At 42.6% G+C, this 16,348-nt stretch overlaps 1 protein-coding gene across 1 annotated transcript in view; it reads left to right on the forward strand.

Annotated features, from left to right (window-relative positions):
* The first annotated feature begins 11,418 nt into the window (after positions 1-11,418).
* Positions 11,419-16,348, forward strand: part of LOC127663490 (ectodysplasin-A-like) — a 44,586-nt gene continuing 39,656 nt past the window's right edge. The window contains exon 1 of the mRNA XM_052155088.1: positions 11,419-11,494. Coding sequence (XP_052011048.1) covers positions 11,419-11,494 — 76 coding nt within the window. The remainder of the gene's footprint in view (positions 11,495-16,348) is intronic.

Here is a 16,348-nt window from a genome sequence, read left to right on the forward strand (position 1 = left end):
TTAGTAAAAAATGTGGCGAAGATATCTGCTGTCAGTAATGTGTCAGGTGGTGGAGGGGGAGGGCAGAGAAGTGTGTTGAATGTTCTAAACAAGCTACAAGTGTCTGTGGTGCTGTTGATCTTGGTCTGGTAATAGGAAGTTTTTGCAGCTTTAACGTTATCTGAAAAAGTTGCAAGCAGAAGCTGATATTTACCTAGATCAGCTGGATCTTTAGATTTACGCCATCTCCTCTCAGTTGCCCTGAGATCAGTCCGATGTTCACGAAGGACGTCAGACAGCCAGGGGCTGGGTGGTGTAGTACGTGCTGGTCTAGAGGAGAGAGGACAGATGTTGTCTAGACAGGTTGTTAAAGTAGAGCTAAGTGTGTCTGTGGCAGTGTTTACATCAAGCATGGAAAATACATTTATTGTGGAAAGAGAGGCAGAGACATCAGTGGAAAGGCGAGAGGGTGAGAGGGAACGGAGGTTACGGCGAAAGGAAACCAAATGTGGAGTCGGTTTTACAATGGATTGGAGAATCATGTTGAATTGAACAAATTAGTGATCAGAGACATGTAAAGGTGTAACAAGAATATTTGAGGTGGTACAGTTACGTGTAAAAATGAGGTCCAGCTGGTTGCCTGACCTGTGAGTTGCTGTGGTGTGTAGTCTTTCCAAGTCAAATGAGGCCAGAAGAGTATTCATTTCAATGGCCTGGGGCTTGTCTTGGTGTATGTTGAAATCGCCAAGAACCACAAGTGGCCTGCCATCCTCTGGCAAGGAGGACAGCAGGACATCCAACTCCTCAAGAAAGCTTGTCAGCTGACCTGGGGGGCGATAGATGACAACAACATGTAATTTTGTGGGTTGCATTGTAGTAATTGCATGGAATTCAAAAGATGTATTGTTACACATTGAAGCCTGTGGTGAAAAAGTCCAGTTATTATGAATGAGCAAACCTGTTTCCCCACCCCTACCAGTATGTTTGGGGGGGTGTGGTAGAAGAAGTTGTTGGAGAGAGCAGCAGGTGTTGCTGTAACCTCAGGACGTATCCATGTCTCTGTCAGTGCCAGGATGCTGAGGGTGGACTGTGTGGCGAAAGCTGGAACGAAGGCAGCTTTGTTCACAGCAGACTGGCAGTTCCAGAGTCCAACTGAGAACGAGAGTGGAGCAGGTGTTGAAGTGCAAAGCGGCCGTAGGTTGTGTGGGCTGTGTTTTGTCTTGCATCTGTATCTTTTAAATGGTCTACAACAGAGAACAGGGATGTGCTTGAAGGCATGTGTTATTAGTGAACTAGACATGTTAGTATGTATGTATAAGTAAAATAATAAAAGAGATAAAAATAAAAAATACAGTAAATACACACTTTAATGAGCCGTTCAGTGGATAAAGCGGCCACGCCTTAATGCTACTTAGCACAACAAAGCTAGTCACGTGGTCACCCGAAACCGAAACTGAGGGTTGCACGGGAACAAACGCAACTTCTGTACAGTGCAAATAAATTATGCTGCACTTTAGCAATAAATAATACTCTAAAACAAGTGAAGCACTGTTTGCAGACACTAAAACGACGATAGTTTTGCACACACTGGATAACCAACCCGAAATCTAACAGCAAACCCTATGGGACAAGTCTAAACAAATCTAGCAGTGAATACTATGGGACAATTCTAAACAAATCTAGCAACGAATGCTATGGGACAAGTCTAAACAAATCTAGCAACGAATACTATGCGACAGGTCAAAACAAATCTAGCAACGAATACTACGTGTCAGGTCAAAACAAATCTAGCAGTGAATACTACGGGACAAGTCTAAACAAATCTATCAGCGAATACTATGAGACAAGTCAACACAAATATAGCGCACACACACCAAACACACGTTTAAGCGACCTGCGTTCAAGACAGTAAACAAACAGAACCTGATCTAGCAATGAATACCACTCTAACAACATTAAAAACAATGAAATAAACATACTTACATACAACTGAAGACTCCTGTAGATCGATCGCTTCTCCTGAATGATTATGTATCTAACAGTTTAAATAGCCTACCTGGCGCTGGCCACGCCTTAATGCTACTTAGCACAACAAAGCTAGTCACGTGGTCACCCGAAACCGAAACTGAGGGTTGCACGGGAACAAATGCAACTAATGTACAGCGCAAATAAATTATGCTGCACTTTAGCAATAAATAATACTCTAAAACAAGTGAAGCAATGTTTGCAGACACTAAAACGACGATAGTTTTACACACGAAATCGAACAGCAAATCCTACCGGACAAGTCTAAACAAATGTGGACAAATGTTTAGTATGTGTTATATGACCTTATTTCAGTAACTTAAAATGTAATTTTTTTCAAAAACCATGCATAAACGTTATTTTCTCAAAAATACAAACATGTACACATGTGTTGCTCACATATTATTGTAGCCCAGTTTGTGCTGAATACAGTGTTATCAGACTTTAGCCATTAATATGTTTTTAAGCAACTGAAAAAAGCACAAATGTTAAGGCATATCAAATCTTCTCCAGGGCCCAAAACACCCTCAGACCCCCTGAGGGTTAAACCAGGTGTAAACGTGTTTCTACTTTCTTCTGCCACAGATTCAACGTCTTGCTTTGATACTGCCCAGGCCTTCATTAGTAGTTTGAAAACATCATGTTAGAACTAGTAATGGAGATGCTTGTGCTTCTTTGCATGTGTGCCTTTGTGTGTGCTTGTGAGTGAGTGAGAGAGATAGAGAAACTGAGAGAGAGATCACGAGAGGAATTACTTTGGTGTTTGTTGCGGCTCTCGTCAGGAATAACATCGTTTTAAATTGTCAAGATGTAAGTTTAAGTGTACTTCTCAGCAGCAGAGAGTGTCACCATTCTTGTAGATTTTCTATTGTTAAACAGCTGTTTACAATCCCACTGAGTATCGGGGTGTGCTGACACGAAGGCTTGCTCGAGTGTGTGTGAGAGTGAGACAGAGAGGGTTTTATCAGCGTGAGGCTGATAAATATTTCTCAAATGACAGCCATTCAAAGGTAGCCATTTATTATGATGGAAAATGTATATTGTAAAAGCATAATTATATTACTGTAGAAATATTACAGTAATAAACAAATTTTCAGGGACATGTGCTTAATTGTAATGAATACAATGTCACAATGCTAGAAATACTAATGGACCTAAAATTATGCTACATTTTCTTTCAGCACAATTATCTTACTTCTTTCATTTGATTTTAGGATACATTAAAACCTGTACTCATTCATGATGGGTTTTGTGAGTTTCACCCAGCAGCTGCGATACCTTTTTTCTTTACTTTTCTTTCTTTCTCTGACATAAATTTTGACTCCCAGTGCTTATACCACATGCGTGCATGAATGCAGTGCTGAAACAGCTGGCTGATCAAATCACAGACACGGAACAACAAAACCCAGACTCAGTTATTAATATTCTTGGGGATTTTAACAAAGCAAATCTCACACGTGAACTGCCCAATTACAAACAGCACATTACATACCCCACCAGAGACAGTGTAGACGATCCTGTAATACACTGGATCACTGATACACAACGATAAAGGATGCATATCGCTCTGTCCCTAGAGCAGCTTTGGGACTCTATCATCATTGTCTGCTTCATCTTCTTCCAACCTACAGACAGAAACTAAAATCTGCTAAGCCTGTAGTAAAGACTGTAAAGAAATGGACCAATGAAGCAGAGCTGGAACCACAAGGCTGCAGACACCAATCTGGACAAGCTCACAGATAATGTTACATCATATATCAGTTTCTGTGAGGATAAATGCATTCCTACTAGGACTTATTTAACATCCAACAATGACAAACCGTGATTTACAGCAGAACATAGGCAGCTCCCTGAGGCAAAAGAGGATGCTTACAGAGGTGGGGATAACGTTGTGTACAATCAGGCCAGGAACACACTGAATAAGGAAATCAGAGTGGCTAAAAGAAGATACCCTGAGAACGAACCTGTATCAGTGTGGAATGGCCTAAAACAAATTTGTAACTACAAGACTCCTATCCCCAACACTGTAGCGAACCAACAACTGGCTGACAACTTGAATGTGTTCTACTGTATATTTGAAAGCCACAATCTCACACCCCTCACCCGCTCTGACCTTCACTTCATACAAACATCCACACCTCCTGCAACCCCCCCTCCTCCCCCATCCTGCTACTCAACCTTCACTTAAGATCTTTGAAGAAGAGGTGTGTCGTGACTTCCAAAAACAAAAGACAAGGAAGGCACAGGGCCGAGATGGCAGTTCTGTCTTAGATCCTGTGCTAACCAGCTGGCCCCCATCTTCACACTGATCTTCAATAGATCACTGGAGCAGTGTGAAGTCCCATTCTTTTTGTGGACTTCCGTTTGATTTTCAACACCATCATCCTAGCTATTCTCCAGACTAAATTACATCACCTCTCTGTTCCCATGTCTATCTGTTAGTGGATTATCAGCTATCTGAAGGACAGGCAGCAGCTTGTGAGACAGGAGAAATTCACTTCCAGCACCTATACAATCAGCACTGGTGCCCCTCAGGGATGTGTGCTCAACCCACTACACTTCTCCCACTGTACAAATGACTGCATCGCCAAGGACCCCTCTGTCAAGCTCCTAAAGTTTGCAGATGACACCACTGTTATCAGCCTCATCCAAGATGAAGATGATTTTGCATACAGAAGGGAGGTTGAACAGCTGGCTGTTCTTGTTGCAGTCAAAACAACCTGGAGCTGAACACGCTCAAAACGGTGGGGATAATGACTTTGTACTTACTTTGTCATTTGAGGAAGTTAAACCTGCCACAGGCACTGCTGATACAGTACCACTCAGCAGCCATTGATTCTGTCCTCTGCAGTGCAGTAACTGTTTGGTTTGGTTCAGCTATGAAATCAGACATCAGAAGACTACAATGGACAGTTCAGAGTGCTGAGAGGATTAATGGTTGCCCCTTGTCCTCGCTTCAAGGACTGTACACTTCTAGAGTGAGGAAAAAGGCTGGAAAAACACTCTGGACCCCACTCACCAGCCCACTACCTTTTTAAACGGTTGCCTTCTGGCAGGCACTACAGAGCACTGAGCACCAGTAACATCAGGCACAGGAACAGTTTTTTCCCTCAGGCTATACATCTCATGAACAGTTAAAACTGCACCATTGAGCAATAATTATGTGCAATTTACAGTTTAGTCTTTTTATATTTATCCAACACAACCTACCTCTTCTGCCATTACATTCCCTTGCACTATCTATAACAGATTTGTATTTAAATTTGCACTACGCATGTGTGTATGTGTATATATATGTATGTATGTGTGTGAGTGTATATTTATATATTTGTCTTATTGTGTATTCTATATATACTTTATTTTCTATTAATTTTTTATTTTATTCTATTTTTATTTCTTTTTTTATTCATTATTTCTTATTTTCTCTGTCTTGTTGCTGGATTGCATTCTTCACGGCTCTGTGTTTTTTAAGTTTGTCTTGTGACTGCAGTGCTCATTCATGTTATTATTGCTCACAGAGACACGTATTGTGTGACTGTGAGTATTTCAGGAAAGATCAGTGATCTGTTTAAACGAGAGAGGCATATAAATAGGCCATAAATCTGTTCACATTCTGACTGTCCAAACATGAATTAGTCCAAAGCCTGTGTGTGTACAGCCTGTATACTCAGCTTCAGAGGACAAATCCAGCAGGGTTTCAGAGAGATTGTGCTCTTGAGGTCAAACTTTTGCAGTGATTGAAGCAGAACACAAACACTGGCTGCTGTGACTGTGAATGTTTGAACATTAAGGTTTCTTACCTCTCCTGGACATCTCTGTTCTGTGTTCTAGCTTTGTTATTTTACACTTCTCAGCTTTTATGGTGCTAAATAAAACTGTGTAATGACACAGTATATTTGAACCTGGACGACTGCACTTTACGTAAAATAATTCCTATGCATGTGTACGAGCATACAAGATTTACTAGAAACACAAGTATGATAGTGTAGCATACACACACACCACACACACACACACACACACACACACACACACACACACACTTTTTCATGCACACTTTCCATCTGGGCTTAATTAAAAGGCAAGGAATTTAGCAGGATATTGATGTATTGTAAGTAATGAAGCTTGCTGGTTGTGTTGTGGCTAATGCTGCAGGCACATGAGAATCATGTAAACAAGAATGCACAATTACAAGAGTGCACCTTACTGAGACACTGTGTGTGTGTGCAGTGTGTGTGTGCAGTGTGTGTGTGTGAGTGTGGGTGTGTGTATGTTAGCATACGTGTGTGTGTGTGTGTGTGTGAGTGTGAGCAGTGTGTTTGTGTGTGTGATTGTGTGTGTCTGTGTATATGTGAGTGTGTGCAGTGTGTGTGTGTGTGTGTGTGAGCGTGCGTGCGTGAGTGTGTGTGTGTGTGTGTGTGCATGTGTCTGTGTGTGTGATCATGTGTCTGTGTGTGAGTAGGTGTGTGTGTGTGTGTACTGGTGCTTTATGACACAGTTCTTTATCAAATTCAGCCCGAGTCCCCAGAGGAAAAGTTAATTGCTCAGATGTCGTTCTTTTGGCTCTCAGATATGTTTCGTTGAGGTCTCAAAATTGTCTCAGATGTTTCTCCTAATATTCCTTAGGGGAAAAAAAGTACAGATCACAAATTACTCAATTGTTGACATAGTATAGAGTGTAAAGCTGTGAATTATTGTTGATCTTAATGCAGATAGTATACGTCACATCATTTGATCAGATCATCACTTGAATTTGATGAGAAATGTTTGAGTTATAAATGAGATCTCTGATTTTTGTTGCAAACTTTGGAATCTAGGCAGACCTGAACTTGTAATATTATTCTCATTTAGAGATCTCGATTGTGATTTGTCTTATGGCTCATAACTTTGATATACACTTTGTTTCTCTGTTACAGAAGGCAGTGGAAAAAGAAAAAAAGGTAATTATTCTCTATTATATCTTTTATTGTAAGTGTCAAAACTAATCTTTACAAAAACACAAACCTTTGTATATAAAAAATATACTAAAATAAATCTAAAACAAACTAAAACTGAATTAAAGACAAATTAAGAATCAAAGACAGATAATTTGAACAGTACTTAAATTATAGGCAAAATATAAAATAATATAATTTATTTCCACAGCGTATTCCTGGTGTGAACTTTTAATTTTTCTTATACAAAATAGAAATGCAGAAAGTGCAAATAATAAGAATTGCTCACATAACTTTCTCTATAAGAAAAGACCACAAACAAGATGAACTCAAATGCAGATTTATTAAGAGATATACAGAGAACAGAACTGGATATCAAAAACAAAGGTGAAGTCAAACAAACTAATAACTCAAATGCAGGAGATATTCTTCAGGAAATGTCACAAGGAAGAGTAGTACACATGTAAGTAGTCCAAACGAGACTAGACAGAATTGGAACTAGAGGTCATTGATGAGGTGGCTGATTGAGATCTGGAGATTGTGATCAATAATCGGGAGAGCTGGATTGGGGAAGAGAGGGAGCAGAGACTGATGAGAGCCTGACAGTATACCCCACCCCGTCCTCCATGGGCAGCTCCTGAGGAACGGAGCAACTGATGTCGTGGGCAGCCTTGTCCCCTGTGGAGTAGGACAGCCAGGTTATTGTTGATGGAACTGTGTTAGGATGGGTCCAGGATGTCATGGCGGGGTCTGGACAGTGTAGGCAGGGCCATCCTCTAGTCGCAGAGAGACTAACAAGAAAACCCAGGTGGTTAAAGACTGCTATACCCTTGAGACAAACTGAGGCCCCCTGTCAGCCCCCATGTCTTCAGGTATTCCAAAGGTCCTGAAGACATGATGGAACAGTGCCTTGGCAGTTTCCATGGCAATGGTAACAATGGGATCAATCGGCAAGCCATAGAAAATAGGTCTACTGCCACCAGTACGCAGGTGTGCCCTTGGGAAGGAGGAAGGTCTGTAATAAAGTCCACTCCAAGGTGGGACCATGGATGGTGAGGGACTGGTAGAGGCAGCAGTTTACCAGCTGGGGACGGTGAGGCACTTTGGCGATAGCACAATCGGTGCAGGAGCGGACAAAGTGGGTAACATCCTGGGTGAGTTGCGGCACCAGTATCTGTTGCAAACCAGGGCAAGGGTTCTTGTGATCCCTGAATGTCCGGACCTCGGGGAATAGTGGAGCCATTCTAGGAGAGGTGTGTGAAGTGGTGATGAGATATAAAAAAGTTTATGTAGACAGTTGGAGTGGGCTCAGAAGAGGTTGCTTGGGGAATGTGTTGTTCTAGATTCCACTGGATGGGGCTGAAGATGATAGATGGCAGGAGTATAGGTTCTGGGACAGGAGTGGACTGGTCTGGTGCATGTAGTCGTGAGAGAGCATTGGCTTTGATATTTTTGGAACATGGACAATAGGTGACAGAAAAATTGAAGAACAGGGCCGGGGAGTGAGATGTTTAGCAGATTGTAGGTAGTCCAAATTATGGTGGTCTGTGATGATGGTGAAGGCATGAGAAGCACCTTCCAGACAATGGCGCCACCCTTCCAGTGCTAGTTTGATGGCTAACAATTCCAAAGTGACAACATTGTAATTTGACTTTGCTGGGGATAACTTCTTGGAACAGAAGGCATGGGGATGTAACTTGGGGGGACGCCTTGAAGCTGAGAAAGTTTGGGCCCTACTCCAGTGGTGTATGCATCGACCTCGACTATGAAGGGAAGGTCGGGATTGGAATGCCTGAGGATAGGTGCCGAGGTGAAGGAAGCTTTCAACTACTGGATTGCCGTATAAGCTTGTGGGGACCAGGTAAGGGTCTTAGGTTCCACTGGTAAGTGGAGTGACTTCAGTGCTGATGAAGCGCCTGTAGAGGTTTGTGAAGCCGAGAAACCATTGTAGTTTTTTCAAGGTTGTTGGTGGGGCCCAGATGGTCACCACTTGTACCCTGGAGGGGTCCATCTGAACTCCTTGGGGCGTATGATGTATCCTAAGACCTGAATGATGGGTTGGTGGAAAAGACACTTCTCAGCTTTCAAATACAGACTATGATCTTGGAGGCACTGTAGGACCAGCCTTACATGAGGGACATGTTCCTCAATGGAGGGGGAGTAGATGAGGATATCATCGATGTATACTAGGACAAACCAATGGAGAATGTATATGATCTCGTTCATGTAGGACTGGAAGACTGAGGGGGTGTTGACCAGTCCATATGGCATGACCTGATATTCATAGGTGACGAAGGCAATTTTCCACTCATCTCCTTTTCTGATGTGGATCATGTTATATGCACTACGAAGATCAAGTTTGGTGAAGATGTGTGCCCCTCTGTAGTACCAGGGCTTCATCAACTAGTTCTCCATTGCCTGTTGTTCTGGAATGGACAGAGGGTAGACCTTACAACTAGGGAGAGGGGCACCAGGGAGGAGATCAATGGCACAATCCCAAGGACGGTGTGGAGGGAGTTGAGGCTTTTTGTTTGCTGAACACCTCAGAGAAGTCCAGATACTCAGCAGGGATGGAAGTCTCCAATGGCAGATGAGGGCTCTCAATGGTGGTGGTGCAACACAGGAGAAGTTCAGGATGGGAGAGACTGGCAGACATCAAAAGGCACCGTGAAAAGCAGTGAGACCCCCAAGCAGTTACCTTGTTAGTGGACCATGATATGACTGGATTATGATGGGTGATCCAGGGGAGACTGAGGATGATGTCCAACTGGGAATCTGGGAGAATGAGTAAAGGCAAGGACTCTGTGTAAAGGGCGCCAATCTGGATGAAGAGAGGTTCAGTTTGGTGGGTGATTATAACCAGAGCCGATAGGTTTGCTTATCGTGGATGGGTAGGAGTCTCTCAACCAGCTTGATCCAGAGGTTGAGCAGTTGATGAGTGAGGGTGAGATGAAATTGCCTGCCGAGCCAGTGTCAAGAAGTACATGTACATTGAAGGAAAAGGAAGCAGCTTTCACCAAGACATCAATGTAGAAAGGTTTGCTGCATACAGGGTTACAACAGATAGAGCTTACCAGCAACCTGGGAGGGTGGATAGGGCAGTTCATAACGCTCAGCAGCTCCACAATAGAGGCACAGGTTTTTCGTTATCCTCCTCCGTTGCTCAGCCAATGTTAGACGAGCAGAACTCACTTGCATGGGCTCCTCCTCATCCGGTCGAGATAGAGAAAAGGGTGGAAGTGTGTGTCTGACCTCTGGTCGAGCACTGTTTGAGGCGTCATTCTCTGAGGAGGTAGTACTGAATGAGGGCTTCCCAAACACGTGAGTCATCGAACCCAGCGAGATGAATTTGAAGAGCCTTATTCAAACCTTGTCAATAGCGGATTATCAGTGATGGTTTATTCCAATGGCTGGCTGAGGCTAACAGGCAGAAGTGGAGGGATTACTCAACTTTCCCTTATTAAAATGCTAAGCGTGGAAATCCCACGTGGATGGTTCGAATACCTACTGGAAGTGCGTTGTGAAAGCCCCAATGGATTGCATGATGGAGCCTCCCTGTTTCAACATCACATCTCCCCTTTGAACATTAAAAATCACAACATTAAAACCACCTGCCTAATAGTTAGGACCTTGTACTGGAACACCTGGCCCTCGAAGGCGAACCGCAGAAAGTGTCCGTGCCAAGGTAAAATCAAGACTTGGAAGTATGTGTCCTTCAGGTCTACCGCCGCGAACCAAACTTGATGCTGAACGTATGCCAAATGCATTTCTGCATCAGCATCTTGAACGAGAGTCTGTGCAAGGCCAGGTTCAGTACTCACAGGTACAAGATTGTCCGCAACTCACCGCCTTTATTTTGCACAATGTATAACCCTTTCTTCATCTCGGCTGGAGAGACAGGATCTATCAAGTCCTTCTGCAGAAGGGTTGCGATCTCCGCAGCAGCGTGCCTGCAGTGAATGTGCAGAATCTGTCGGTCGTAAACAACGATGCCATAAACGGCAGGTGTGTGACCCAGGGAATGAGGAAACAGCTTTTTCTTTGAAAATGTGGGAATGTAGCAAAATCAAATTCAAAGGAAATGAAGGATTCCCCTCCTGGCCCTCCACCAGGGGATGGAGTGGTCTGTTCACCAACTCCAAACTTGTAGCGGGTCTCCATGTCCCTGGTTTGCCCATCTAAGGGACGCTTTGGAAACGCACCTGGTCAGCCTCCCTCATCTCGACCTGGTTAAGCCACAGGCGGTGCTCCTGGACCACCAAGGTGGACATCGGCTGCCCGAGAGTCCACGGCATGACCTTCATCACCCGTAGGGCGAGATCGGTCACCGAGCGCAGCTCCTGCATCAATCCTGGGTCAGGATGCAGGAGAGCCATGGTGTGCAGGGCAGAAGTGGCCTGCCCAGCGGCACTGTAAGCATTGGTTGCCAGGGATGGCGTGAGCTTACAGGCCCTGGATGGGAGTCTCGGACGATTCCACCATGTACCCCCTGACCATCCCACCATTGAGAGTAGTGAGAACAGAAAAGCTCAGAGATCGGGTCTGGGCAGTAAAAGGTACTTGCCACGATTTCGTGAGCTCCTCGTGCACCTCCAGGTAGAATGGGACCGGGGGCGGGGCGCGGCCGTGACCAGCGCTCTGAGCCCAGGAATCAATCGTTAAGCCACGAGGTTTCAGGGCAGGGTGGAGGGTTCCACTCCAGTCTGATTCTTGTGGCTGCCCGGGCAAGCATGACCGCCAGCTCTGCGTTGGCCTCAGACTGGGCGACCGCACACAAAGGTGATAGCCCATTTGAGTCCTCCGAATCCAATTTGATCAGCCTGCTCTCCAAAGCTACGATCAAGAGCTCCTCCTGTTTCCGAGCCCCGAATGAGACATCAAACTCGCCCTGTGGCGAGTCGCCTTTCTCATCCCATAACTTGACTGGGGCAAACAAACGTACTGTGGAATGGGAGGTCCGTGGGAGATTACCCAGTGGAACCACTCCCATTGTGGTCCCCAAATTGGCCCCAGTGCTAACTGATTCAGCCTCATACCCATAGGTAGAAGGACCGGGGCGGGGAGCAGCTGGAGTGACTTTTCCTCTGAAGAAGGAAAGCCGCGACCGCAACATCGCCATGGTCATGTTCTCGCAGTTAGCGAGGCCCATGCAAGTGAGACAGCGATCATGGTCGTCAGAGGTGGAGTGGTAGCGATTCCAACCAGGCACTAAACACAGACGGAAAGGCATCTTTGAAAAGACGCTCTATGTCAGTGCCACTCTTTTAGAGAAAATAAACTCTTTTATTCCAAGAATATATACTCTTTTAGGCTGTCGAAGCACCCAGGGGCATTCTCTGCACTCAATCCATGCACAAGAGGGAGAAACCGCTGTAATTCTCCGTAAACTCAACAGCATGCAGAGGTGAATGGATTGGCAGTGGAATTTAGCTCTCTGTGAATCAATTGCTCAGCTCTGAAGAAAAAATCTGAATGACGAGCCAGCTCCTTTTACACCCGTGTGTCCGGGGGAGTGGCATGCAAATTCCACTTGCTAATTCCCACTGGCCTTTTATCAAAGATCAGACATGTTTGGGGCTCCCAACTACATCGACACAATGTTGAGTGAGTGACAGATAGGAAACCGTACTGCCTCTCTAAGAATTGTGGCAATTTAGCGAGAGTTTCGCAGAAGTTTTTTTGGCAGTGCTCATTAACTTTAAATTATCTTTACTGAATCCATGCGTGTTTGTGCCTTGTATGCTTACACATACAAGGAATTTGTCTTGGTGACAGGAGCTTCCAGTGCACAACAATACAAAAAACAATACAAAAACAGCAGCTAGACATAGATAATAATAAAAAAATTATTAGACATATACGTACATACACACAGACACACACCTTCATACATACACACTTACACCTACATAGTGCAAATCTAATAAAAATAAAAAATAAGCCTTTTTCCTCACTCTGGAAGTGTATAGTTCTTGAAGGGGGGCAGGGGGAAATTGGGGGGGGGGGCACACTTTATGTGTAGTTTTGCACAAAACAAGGTAATATTCCAGGTATTCCAGTTCTTACATTCCTGAAAGATAAATGCAAGCACGTTAAGCACTTCAAGGACCTTGTGTGAACTCTGTAAAGAGATATCTGCATGTTCGACTGGCCATTTCATTTATGATCACATGGACATAAAAAAGGTGAAAAAAGGAAATACTACAGAAACATACTATTACATTAGTATGTAATATAAAAATAAAACCATTCTAAAGTTCAAAATTATCTTAATTAGATGTTACTGTATATTATAAAAATAAACTTTAATAATGTAATAAAATAATATTCAAACACAATACAGTAGACATGCAGTATCACCTTTTACTCTTGCCTTAGCAATGTGTCATTTAAATATGTGACTTCATGTTGCATCTAGTGGTGTGTAAGTAGGGCTGGGCGATAAAATGATATAAATATTTATCGCGATAAAAAAACTCCACGATATCGACGATAAGCTTTTGAGTAATTTTCGATATTTAGCCTGTGTTCTACATCTAGACATGCGTGTGGCTAAAAACACTTGCAGTTTGGCTTTCTTGTCGTATGTTTCCACTAGCGTGTAGTGAGCGAATGTGAGCGAGCGCTTTCAGTTCCTTCCTATGGAAGCCGAGCGTAAAGCTCGCGAGGTGGATTGTAAAATTGACAGCAGCGCAGGGCAAGCGGTTCACTAGCGTTGGGAGAGGCTTTGTGCAGATTTCATCCACTTCAGTCGATACGCAGCCTCAGACTGTATGCAGTTGCTATTTCCCCTGCTACGCAGGTCACCGCGTCCCGGGTCTGGACCCCAGATTGATTCCATCTTGACTGCAAGACCTCATCACGACGGTTACGCCCTCTCATCGTCTCTATTGATCAGCGTGAAAAAACAACGGTGCCAGATACATCATATCTGATCTTTCTGTGCTGTATTCTTGAATATTTTTCTCTAGCACTGAAACACACTTCACTGATGCCCTGTCCCGGTCCGCACACGCTGCCTCTTTTCCCCCATGTGAGTAAACATGAGGTGCGTGTTTCCAGAGCGCCTTTCGAACATAATGTTTTTCTTTCTAAATGTAGTTTTATTAATCAGCATGTTCCACACTTTTAATAATAAACAAATAGATTTCTGTTCTAATTTTGTGAAATTATTCAGATTTCATCATCTCTGACAAGGATGAAAGACAAAACAATTACTAGTTTGTAGCCTAGTCTTTCTCACTGTAATGAAAATAGAAAAATTGTCCATTCAGACTTTTACATTTTCTAAAGTTTCTCTCTAGATACCCCTGAACACCCATACAGTATCATTCCTCAATCACAAGGGCTTCTATGCCCCCATACTTGGATATCTGTATGTAAAGAAATATAATAAAAAATAAATAAATGTAATATAAATTAAAAAAAAATATATATATATACTGTCATTATGATTCAAATGAACAGATCATCTTATTACATTCATATCCAACTGCACGCAATTGATAAACTCTATAAAATATATATTTTCATAAAAGATCCCTCAGACACCACTGCATTGGCTGTGTCTGGCCCCCAACGCAGTTTTGTAAAGATTATTTAGACTCTTTAGGATTTTGTTTTCTCTTCTTTTTTTTAAGGAATAAAAAAAAAATTGCAATGTGCAAATGTAATTCAATATCGTGATACATATCGATATCGAATGATATGAAAAAGAATATTGTGATAATATTTTTTGCCATATTGCCCAGCCCTATGGGTAAGTATATGCATTAAGGGACAGTTCACCCAAAAATGAAAATTCTCTCATCATTTACTCACTGTCATGCCATCCCAGATGTGTAGGACGTTCTTTCTATTGCAGAACAAAAATGACGATTTTTAGGAGACTATTTCAGCTCTGTAGGTCCATACAATGCAAGTGAATGGTGACCAGAACTCTGAAGCTCCAAAAAGTACATAAAATCATAAAAATAATCCATACGATTCCAGTGGATTAATTAATGTCTTCTGAAGTGAAACACTCACTATTTCAAACTTTTGTTTTATTAAAAATGTTTGCTTCTTCTGGCTAGCTGTGGGACGCACGGTCATGAGGGTAGAGTTTAAACTGCCTCTCGCGTGACATAAGCGCATTGGCATGTCGATGTCGTAGGATCCCTTGGTTGGTCTGAAATCGGTAGGGAAAACATTTTCACTTGCACCTTTCCTCTTGCGATGGTGACAGGGATGTCATCTAAAGTTTTTCAGTAGTTTGAGGCATCCAGGTTAAGCACACGCGGGCACTGTCTTGAAAAAGAAACAGATACAAATCTATAGCAAAACCAATTCAGCTTCTGTATAACTTTCCATCGCCCGTTGTAAACAACACAGTGCTTCTGTATTTTCTGTATTTCACGCATCAGTTCTTGCCAACATGCTTACAGTTCTCTGCGAGAGGCTGTGTAACCTCGACCCTCATGAACAAGCATACCACAGCTGGCTGGAAGTGATCATTTTTTGTAAAAAAAAAAAGTTTTAAATATTTATCTATTTATCTATTTCTTACACCTAGCATTTCATTATAAGACATTAATTTATCCACTGGAGTCATATGGATTTTTTCTATGATGGTTATATATACTGTATACTTTTTGGAGCTTCAAAGTTCTGATTACCATTCACTTGCATTGCATGGACCTACAGAGCTGAAATATTCTCATTTGTGAATCAAAATCTTCGTTTGTGTTCTGCAGAAGAAAGAAAGTAATATACATATGGGATGGCATGTGGGTGGGTAAATGAGAATTTTCAGTTTTGGGTGAACTATCCCTTTAAGCACATCTCTATGCATTGCATCATTAGTGCAAAGTGAATGGGCATGACCATGAAGTTTTTATATTTTCATGCAAGTATGCGCTAAGTCTAGGTGCAAGTGGGTTTGGTGAAATCTTGAGTGTTAAGCCCTAATGGGCTGAGTCAAGTGCAATTTAATTCAGAGCTTCTTTTCCGATTATTGCACCGTTTGCATCCTAACCCTACATATTTCAAAATAGCAAATTGTGCCACCAATTCATAGCTTATTCGCAATTGACCAGATTCTCCAACGACAATGATTATGCACGTTTCATGTTTATTCTGACACCTCCAGTTCGGCTAATCTCTTACAAATGTGTTTTTATAACAGTAAAATCATGTAATCTTATATGTCATATTCATTCATGAAAACAATTAAAATGATAAAATAATACTGACTCCTAGGGAGTACTCTTACTTAACGTAAAATGTAAAATTAAAATATCTGTCTGTCTGACAAATATGACATGTAATGTGATCACAATTGACCCTTCGCAAAGCTCCACCCCCCTTGGTTACATTTGCTTGCTCTGTCAAGCTCTGCAGAACTCCCCATTGGGATTAATGGGAGATTG

The sequence above is a fragment of the Xyrauchen texanus genome, chromosome 23 (assembly GCF_025860055.1).
Source record: "Xyrauchen texanus isolate HMW12.3.18 chromosome 23, RBS_HiC_50CHRs, whole genome shotgun sequence".
NCBI lineage: Eukaryota > Metazoa > Chordata > Actinopteri > Cypriniformes > Catostomidae > Xyrauchen > Xyrauchen texanus.